The following is a 10,477-nucleotide window of genomic DNA, read 5'->3' on the forward strand; positions in this document are numbered from 1 at the left end:
TATTTGACCCAGGGGGCGGAGTACTCCCATTCTCAGCGTTGCAGGAGAGATTTGAGCTGCCGCACAGACAGTTCTACATGTACCTCCAGTCGAGACATTTTGCGCAAACACACCTAAAATCAATGGACAGGGAGGCTGATGTGGACCCAATTTCAGATTTATTGAGACCAGACTGTATACTGGGATATAGAATCAAATATTTATACTCTGCGCTAATAGCGACAGATAAGGAGGCACACTACCAGCAACTCCAAACTAAATGGACCAAGGATATCCCAGACCTATCACCTGTAGCAACTATACTTAAAAAACTCCCAGTCACCATGAAGCACTTGCAGTCGGTTGCTTTACAAGAGACCCACACAAAATTTTTAAATAGGGCATACATAGCCCCGGTACAGAGGGCACATTTTGTCCCCAGTGATACGGGAAGATGCTATAAATGTCAAAAAACAGACGCCTCGTATTTCCACAATTTCTGGGAATGCAGGAAAATCAGAACCTTTTGGGACAAAGTAATAAATTTTGTCAACTCTACATACTCTCTGAGGCTCCGGAAGCAGCCGACTGCATGCTTATTCTTATACTTTAGAGATTGGGACCTTGGTCCAAACAAGGCCCGGATCATCCCGACTCTCACTATTATATTAACGATTGCAAAAAAATTGATTTTAACACATTGGATACATAGGACTTCCCCATCCATCATGGAGTTAAAGCGAAATATCTTAAACACATTGTTCTATGAGAGACAGGCGCTGAGAGCCGATCTTGAGAAAGGAGCAGGACGCTTCTATAAAAAATGTGGGCTCTATATCAGCAGCTTAGATCAGCTAACCCAAAATAGAATCCAAAAAATGTTTGAGTCTACGACCTGGTACCTGCTCAGGCAACTATCTACTTAAATGAAACTAGCTTGGTGATACCACCCGCGTTTTCATTGGCAACAAGAAGAAAAAAAGAGTCACGTCATTAGAACCTTCCAAACGGACAACTTAAATAAGGACTTTTCGCTTAATTGGGCTGCTGTCTGACGTCTCCCCCTCCCCTCCCCTACCCTCCTAATACTTTCCTACCCCATCTGCCCTGTTAGATTTATAGATAGGATTAAGAGGTTCATTGATTTGTGAGACAGATAGTGTTAATTATAAGGATTATTACACCTAAGAATCCATGTGGACCCCATGGGACTTGCTCCCATGATTGCTCGTAGCCATTTTGACTATAATACAATTAAGTTTTATAAGTAAGACAACTTTATGGAAATGTTGCGTATATTGGTGTATTTGTGTATGTATGCCATAACACCTGATGCTCTGAACAAAGAGATACATGGTTATACCTAAATATTCCCATATGGCGACTATGTCTCACAATATATGTATCTGTATATTTTATTCTCTTCCTTATGTACTAAATAATTGAAAAATACAATAAAATTGTTTTTCAAAAAAAAAAAAAATCATCTTCCATCGTGAAAATAGCACAAATTCGCCGTGAAACATGACGAATTGGCCTCATTGAATACTGCCCAGTAGATTGTATTAGAGGTCTTCATGAGATCAGCCATTGATAAAGATATGTTCTGGTATCTAATCTCCTGGGTGTCCATTTTGTGCAGTGTTCATCAGAAGGCGGAGGAAACGCTGAGTTATAACCGAAATGGAGAAATGCTTCCAGGGTTCCGGGAGCCTGGTTGATAATTCCACCAGAAGCTTGAGATAGATCTAGGAGAGGTACTGTGATTTGTGTCCCTCATATGGTTTTTATCTAGATAAATTAAATTTTGTCACTGTGTCATATATAGATTTTTATCTTTCTGTTTATAGATCAAACTTTGAGGTAATGTGAATGTGGAGGCCATCTATAGGGAATAGAGTCCTGTGTAGATCCTCTGACTCACTGAAGATGGATAACGCCAAAAGTCATCTGACTGAGCGGATATTCAACCTGACTATGGAAATTATCTGCCTGCTGATTGGAGAGGTGAGAGAGTCTGGGAGTGTCACAGTGACATCACCTATATCTATAGTAATAATACAGGGAGGTGACTGGGGAGGTGAGGGGATCTGGGAGCGTCACTGTGACATCACTTATATCTATAGTAATAATACAGGGACATGACTGGGAGGTGAGGGGATCTGGGAGTGTCACTGTGACATCACTTATATCTATAGTAATAATACAGGGACGTGACTGGGGAGGTGAGGGGATCTAGGAGTGTCACTGTGACATCACTTATATCTATAGTAATAATACAGGGACGTGACTGGGGAGGTGAGGGGATCTGGGAGCGTCACTGTGACATCACTTATATCTATAGTAATAATACAGGGACATGACTGGGGAGGTGAGGGGATCTGGGAGCGTCACTGTGACATCACTTATATCTATAGTAATAATACAGGGACGTGACTGGGGAGGTGAGGGGATCTGGGAGCGTCACTGTGACATCACTTATATCTATAGTAATAATACAGGGAGGTGACTGGTGCGGTGTGGGGATCTGGGAGTGTCACTGTGACATCACATATATCTATAGTAATAATACAGGGATGTGACTGGGAGGTGAGGGGATCTGGGAGTGTCACTGTGACATCACTTATATCTATAGTAATAATACAGGGACATGACTGGGGAGGTGAGGGGATCTAGGAGCGTCACTGTGACGTCACTTATATCTATAGTAATAATACAGGGACGTGACTGGGGAGGTGAGGGGATCTGGGAGTGTCACTGTGACATCACTTATATCTATAGTAATAATACAGGGACATGACTGGGAGGTGAGGGGATCTGGGAGTGTCACTGTGACATCACTTATATCTATAGTAATAATACAGGGATGTGACTGGGGAGGTGATGGGATCTGGGAGTGTCACAGTGACATCACTTATATCTATAGTAATAATACAGGGACGTGACTGGGGAGGTGAGGGGATCTGGGAGCGTCACTGTGACATCACATATATCTATAGCAATAATACAGGGATGTGACTGGGGAGGTGAGGGGATCTGGGAGTGTCACTGTGACGTCATTTATATCAATAGTAATAATACAGGGACATGACTGGGGAGGTGAGGGGATCTGGGAGTATCACTGTGACATCACTTATATCTATAGTAATAATACAGGGACGTGACTGGGGAGGTGAGGGGATCTGGGAGTGTCACTGTGACATCACTTATATCTATAGTAATAATACAGGGATGTGACTGGGGAGGTGAGGGGATCTGGGAGTGTCACTGTGACATCACTTATATCTATAGTAATAATACTGGGACATGACTGGGGAGGTGAGGGGATCTGGGAGTGTCACTGTGACATCACTTATATCTATAGTAATAATACAGGGACATGACTGGGGAGGTGAGGGGATCTGGGAGTATCACTGTGACATCACTTATATCTATAGTAATAATACAGGGACGTGACTGGGGAGGTGAGGGGATCTGGGAGTGTCACTGTGACATCACTTATATCTATAGTAATAATACAGGGATGTGACTGGGGAGGTGAGGGGATCTGGGAGTGTCACTGTGACATCACTTATATCTATATTAATAATACAGGGACGTGACTGGGGAGGTGAGGGGATCTGGGAGTGTCACTGTGACATCCCTTAGCATTTCCTGGAGAATTTACAGTCCCACAGAAACAGAATACATGATTTTATCCCACACATACCCATAGTTGTAGTGTGGCTGTTCTATGTTTTTATTAAAAAAATTCCGCAGGATCGGCATCCCTAATTGTAAATAGGTAACTATTTACAATTAGGGATGCCGATCCTGCGGCATTTTTTTAATCCCGACTTTCCTAATCCCGAGATTACCAGGATTGAGTTTGTCAAGATAATGACAAATTGTAACTCCCCTTTGTCGTCCCCCCCCCAACCATTGTCACAGTACCCGGGTAGCGGCGTCCGGGAGGCCCGGGTCTGGCGGCGGTGAGAAGGTTGGATGCTGGGCAGTTGTGTGACGTGGATCAGAAGAAGTTGGGCAGCGTCTGAGCTGGTCTCTCAGCACTGCCCGGCATTTGCGCGTTGGCAAGTCTCAGCCGATGTGATATATGGCTTACTATTTTGTATTTAGTAAATAGTACATGCAGAGATGCCACATGGTTGTCTTTAGCAGGTGTTTTATATAAATAATAATTGTTATTCGTAACCTATTTCTATCCAAAATACAGGACTGTGTAGTAATGAGGAAGGAATCCAGTGAGTGTGTGACACCCATCAACAGCCGTCGTTCCCAGAGGTCATCAGGACAGAACCAGACCCTGAGCCCCATCACAGTGCCTCCACCTCACTCACCGGTACATGGGAGAGACAATGAGCAGAAGATCCTGGAACTCACCAACAAGATCATCCAGCTGCTGACCGGAGAGGTGACTGCTGGGAATGGGACATTATAGAGTAACATCGGAGAGGTGACTGCTGGGAATGGGACATTATACAGTAACACCGGGGGATGTGACCGGAGAGGTGACTGCTGGGAATGGGACATTATACAGTAACACCGGGGGATGTGACCGGAGAGGTGACTGCTGGGAATGGGGCATTATACAGTAACACCGGGGGATGTGACTGGAGAGGTGACTGCTGGGAATGGGACATTATACAGTAACACCGGGGGGATGTGACCGGAGAGGTGACTGCTGGGAATGGGACATTATACAGTAACACCGAGGGATGTGACCGGAAAGGTGACTGCTGGGAATGGGACATTATACAGTAACACCGGGGGATGTGACCGGAGAGGTGACTGCTGGGAATGGGGCATTATACAGTAACACCTGGGGATGTGACCGGAGGTTTGACTGCTGGGAATGGGGCATTATACAGTAACACCAGGGGAGGTGACCGGAGAGGTGACTGCTGGGAATGGGACATTATACAGTAACACCGGGGGATGTGACCGGAGAGGTGACTGCTGGGAATGGGACATTATACAGTAACACCGGGGAATGTGACCGGAGAGGTGACTGCTGGGAATGGGGCATTATACAGTTACACCGGGGGATGTGACCGGAGAGGTGACTGCTTGGAATGGGGCATTATACAGTAACACTGGGGGATGTGACCGGAGAGGTGTGACTGCTGGGAATGGGACATTATACAGTAACACTGGGGGATGTGACCGGAGAGGTGACTGCTGGGAATGGGACATTATACAGTAACATCGGGGGATGTGACCAGAGAGGTGACTGCTGGGAATGGGACATTATACAGTAACACCGGGGGATGTGACCGGAGAGGTGACTGCTGGGAATGGGACATTATACAGTAAAATCGGGGGATGTGACCAGAGAGGTGACTGCTGGGAATGGGACATTATACAGTAACACCGGGGGATGTGTCTGGGTGATGACTGTATCACTGTGTGTGTCAGGTTCCTAGAAGGTGTTAGGATGTTACTGTCTATCTCTCCATACAGGAAGGACAGTATATCGAGGAACACAAAGATCTGTACGAGGACGTGATGATGGAGAATCATCGGCCCCTAATGTCATTGGGTAAGAGGTGATTTTATCTTCATAGAAGTCAATATATATATATAATATCATTGGTGCCTAATCTCTGGTAGATGTAAGACAAGTCCTTCTGGGGGAGAAGCTGCTAAGCAGAGAATTGCAGCTGCAGATCGAGCTCCTGTCAATGAATAAACATCGGATTAATATTCTGTAAATCTCCAACAGCAATTCTAGAGGTTGTACATAGCGGCAGGGAGTCCACATCAGTCGTTCCCAGGGTCCGGATCTATCAATCCAACTCTCCTGATACTCACACAGCGCTGCTACCTGGCTCACCCAATGACTGTTCATGGCGGATCAGGTTATAGGAGTGGGCAGGGGCAGCAGCAGGGGAATCGGGCCCATTGAGTGTAAACATTGTAATGTTCCTTGATTTTTTTTATGGGATTGTGCCAGACTCTTCCCATTTCTGGGTTCTGGTTACATTGCTTACTGGGTATAATTTCCCTTCGTTATCTGTGTATGTAAGCAACACAATATCAAGTCCAATGCAAAACAAAATGGTAACATTGATGCCGTTTTGCTCCGATATCAATACAGGGATCTATGCGACACATTCAATAATAAAAGTTGGGAGTTTTGTAAAGAGAATGCTTTGCTGCTGGCTCCTCCCCCTCACATGACTTCTGGCTCCTCCCATGACTTCACAGGAGCGGCAGTGAGCCCGGCTCTGCCACCGGTTATAGACTACACCGCCCTTGGCCTACTGGAATAGACGCCTTAGTCTACACCTGAGTGCTGCAATGTCACTTGTATGTGTATATTATTATATATTATTTCTCTCCACCAGGTCTCACTGAGGATACCAAAATATCTGGAGGATCCTGCGGCCCTGTTTCTCTCCCAGACTGTAGGAATAAAGATCACAATGTTGGTGTAAATATCCAGCTTTCATTATCCCCACCAAACAATGGACCAGCACCCGTAATCTGTCCGGGGAATGTTACAGAGAAATCGGCTTCATATGAAACTGATAATCTCACCAGCGATTGCTCACCCACCGATTACACTTCTCTGCGTATTAAGGAGGAATCGGCCTTGTGTGACAGAGGAGACCTCCCTAGCACGGACACTTACACACAGAACGCACCTACTCAGATTAAGGCAGAATCAGTCTCATGCGAGGGAGGAGACCTCACACACACGGATACTTATACACAGCGCACATGTGCTCATATTAAGGAGGAATCGGCCTCGTGTGACAGAGGAGACCTCCCTAGCACGGACACTTACACACAGAACGCACCTACTCAGATTAAGGCAGAATCAGTCTCATGCGAGGGAGGAGACCTCACACACACGGACACTTATACACAGCGCACATGTGCTCATATTAAGGAGGAGTCGGACTTGTGTGAAGAACATCTTACAGATACCGAAATATCTACAGATTGTTCACAGTACTTATCGATTCTCATTAAGGAGGAGTCCGTCTCGGGTGACGAGGACCACGACACAGACATGTATACACCTACAGGTGACGCCCATTATACAGCTACTGCTGGTGAGGATTGCAGTGGGCCTGATGACAAACAACTATCAAAAGAGTACATGTGTTCGGATTGTGGGAAGTGCTTTAAGTGTAACTCGGAACTAGTGATACACCACAGGATCCACACTGGAGAAAAGTCTGACTCGTGTTCTGGGAGTGGGAAATGTTTTACCAGTAGCTCACACCTGATTAAGGACAAGAGAATACACACGGGGGAGAAGAGACACCCCTGTGCGGAATGCGGAAAGGTTTTTGTCAGCAACTCGCACCTTATTAAGCACCAGAGAATCCACACGGGGGAGAAGCCATACCCCTGCACGGAGTGTGGGAAATGTTACATCAGTAAGTCGGATCTTATCATGCACCAGAGAATCCACACGGGGGAGAAGCCATACTCCTGCACCGACTGCGGGAAATGTTTCATCAGTAACTCTGCTCTTATCCGACACCAAAGAATCCACATGGGGGAGAAGCCGTACCCCTGCACGGAGTGTGGGAAATGTTACATCAGTAAGTCGGATCTTATCGTGCACCAGAGAGTCCACACGGGGGAGAAGCCGTACTTCTGCACCGACTGTGGGAAATGTTTTATCAGCAACTCTGCTCTTATCCGACACCAAATAATCCACATGGGGGAGAAGCCGTACCACTGCACGGAGTGCGGAAAGTATTACATCAGGAAGTCGGATCTTATCGTGCATCAGAGAATCCACACGGGGGAGAAGCCGTACTTCTGCACCGACTGCGGGAAATGTTTTATCAGCAACTCTGCTCTTATCCGACACCAAATAATCCACACGGGGGAGAAGCCGTACCCCTGCACGGAGTGCGGAAAGTATTACATCAAGAAGTCGGACCTTATTGTGCACCAGAGAGTCCACACGGGGGAGAAGCCATACTCCTGCACCGACTGCGGGAAATGTTTCATCAGTAACTCTCCCCTTATCCGACACCAAAGAATCCACACGGGGGAGAAGCCCTATTCCTGCGCTGAGTGCGGAAAGTGTTACATCAGTAAGTCAGATCTTATCGTGCATCAGAGAATCCACACGGGGGAGAAGCCATACTCCTGCACGGAGTGCGGAAAGTGTTACATCAGTAAGTCAGATCTTATCGTGCATCAGAGAATCCACACGGGGGAGAAGCCATACTCCTGCACGGAGTGCGGAAAGTGTTACATCAGTAAGTCAGATCTTATCGTGCATCAGAGAATCCACACGGGGGAGAAGCCATACTCCTGCACGGAGTGCGGAAAGTGTTACATCAGTAAGTCGGACCTTATTGTGCACCAGAGAGTCCACACGGGGGAGAAGCCCTATTTGTGCGCTGAGTGCGGCAAGTGCTTCATCAGGAACTCTGACCTTATCCGACACCAGAAAATCCACACGGGGGAGAAGCCCTATTTGTGCGCTGAGTGTGGCAAGTGCTTCATCAGGAACTCGGACCACCTCAGGCACCTGAAGACTCACACGGGAGAGAAGCCCTATTCCTGCGGCCACTGCGGCAAGTGCTTCGTGAGCAACTCCAACCTGGTCATACACAAGAGAGTCCACTCCAAAGAGAAGCCGTAATCCTGCTCCGATTGCGGGAAAGGTTACACCCGCAAGTCAGGTCTGGTTATACACCAGAAAATTCACAATGGAGTGAAGCCATATTCCTGAGCGAGTGCATGAAGTATTTTGTAGAGAAGTCACTACCTTGTCACCAGACAAGTCATGCAGGAGACCCTTAATCAGGCATGTCCAAACTATGGCCCTCCAGCTGTTGTGAAACTACACATCCCAGCATGCCTTGCCATAGTTTTAGTATTCCCTAATAGCAAAACTGTGGCAAGGCATGATGGAACTTGTAGTTTTACAACAGCTGGATGGCCATAGCTTGGAACATGCCTGATCTTAATAAAAGCCAACTTAGCGCTGTGCAAAATCCAATTACTCTTTTCACTGTGGTAGTTGGAACTGGGCCCTCAGTCACACAGTGTGTCCGGACCACACATTCCAAGTGGCGCACTTGAGTTCATTCTTCTGCCGATGTCTCTTCTGGATTGACTGCAGCTGGGTTAAGATGGTGGCTAGTCTTCTTCTCAGTCATATGTACCAATGAGAAGTTACTCTGGGACTAATCATCTTTTCACTTTCATTCATTATGGGGTACTGAGGTCTTATAACCTTGGGGAATAGAGGGTATCCGACAGGCACATAACATTTTCTTCAACCAGGGTGTGCTAGCTCCTCCCCTCTACTTCCCCCTACCATTCAGTTTTAGAAAATGTCCCCTCAGGGAAGGGACTGCTGCAGGCCTTTCAAGGAACCGAGCTGATCCCTGCTGCAGGTCCACCGACCTGAGAGGGTGCTGTTACCGCGGGCATTGCGCTGCAGAGAGCACACCCCCATCTGCCGCACACCCCTGGCTCAGCCTAAAAACGTCGGTGGTGATTAATAACCGGGTCCCCTCAGTGGGGACGCCGGTTTTATGTGAGGCATAATGGCGATGGCGGCGCGATGTCCCTGCACAGGGATCGCACGCAGCTGTTTTAACACTGCAGCCACGCCGACAGACTGGATGCCAGGCATTGCCACTGGACCACCAGGGCATATACCGCTATGTGGGTCAATCCTTATTAAAGGGTTACCAGGCGCCAGTATAAATATTAGCATAGCCCGGACGCCATTACAAGGGGCGGGGCTTAGCTCAGAGCGGGACCTGAGCGCGCCTGTACACTGCTTCTTCTCATGCTGTGGGCGCCAAGAAGAAAATGTTATTTGCCTGTCTCCTGTCGGATACCCTCTATTCCCCAAGGTTATAAGACCTCAGTACCCCATATGAATTCGGTGAAAAGGATTTACCGGTAGGTATTAAAATCCTATTTTTACAATGGGTTATCAACAAAAGAATTCCAGAAAAAAAATGTCTGGCTTCATACAAACCTGAGGTAATATTTGTAGATTTGTTAAATAAAAACTTGAAACCATCCATCACGGTTAATCTGGTTTTTAATTTATTGTTAGAAGACGCATTTTACGAGACATTGGCCACGGAACGGTGGTGTCGCCGCCTCCTCCTTCTTCTTTGCACCTACATCCACAGCAGGTACATCTAGGGTCATGTTCCTATAGCGACTAAGAGCACCATCACAGTACAGAGATCCGTAAGATCAAAGCCAACGTTTACTCCTACAGGTTTTCCATATTGCACCTCCTCCCCGATATTCAAGTGGTGTACTGTAAGTGGCATGAAGTGTGAGTGACTATGTTCCTGCTTCTCCGGTGGCTCCCACTCTTCTTTGAAGGCTTCCACAAGAATTGGAATTTTTGCCCGTTCATTCTGTAGAGCATTTATGAGGTCAGACCAGGGGCGTAACTATGCTGAGGCAGCCACCGCGGTGGCTTGGGGGAGCCAGGGTCTGCGGGGTGCCTTTAAAATACCCTGCCTGCCCATGTGAGTATAAT

The 10,477-nt window shown here is 46.9% G+C and overlaps 1 protein-coding gene across 1 annotated transcript in view; it reads left to right on the top strand.

Annotated features, from left to right (window-relative positions):
• Positions 1–10,001, top strand: part of LOC146010136 (uncharacterized) — a 56,354-nt gene extending 46,353 nt beyond the window's left edge. The window contains exons 3-7 of the mRNA XM_083151075.1: positions 1,622–1,736; positions 1,830–1,986; positions 4,193–4,390; positions 5,440–5,518; positions 6,327–10,001. Coding sequence (XP_083007201.1) covers positions 1,852–1,986; positions 4,193–4,390; positions 5,440–5,518; positions 6,327–8,599 — 2,685 coding nt within the window. The 5' untranslated portion in view covers positions 1,622–1,736; positions 1,830–1,851 and the 3' untranslated portion in view covers positions 8,600–10,001. The remainder of the gene's footprint in view (positions 1–1,621; positions 1,737–1,829; positions 1,987–4,192; positions 4,391–5,439; positions 5,519–6,326) is intronic.
• The last annotated feature ends 476 nt before the right edge of the window (positions 10,002–10,477 follow it).

This window comes from Crinia signifera, chromosome 6 (genome assembly GCF_055691185.1).
Source record: "Crinia signifera chromosome 6, ASM5569118v1, whole genome shotgun sequence".
Taxonomy (NCBI): domain Eukaryota; kingdom Metazoa; phylum Chordata; class Amphibia; order Anura; family Myobatrachidae; genus Crinia; species Crinia signifera.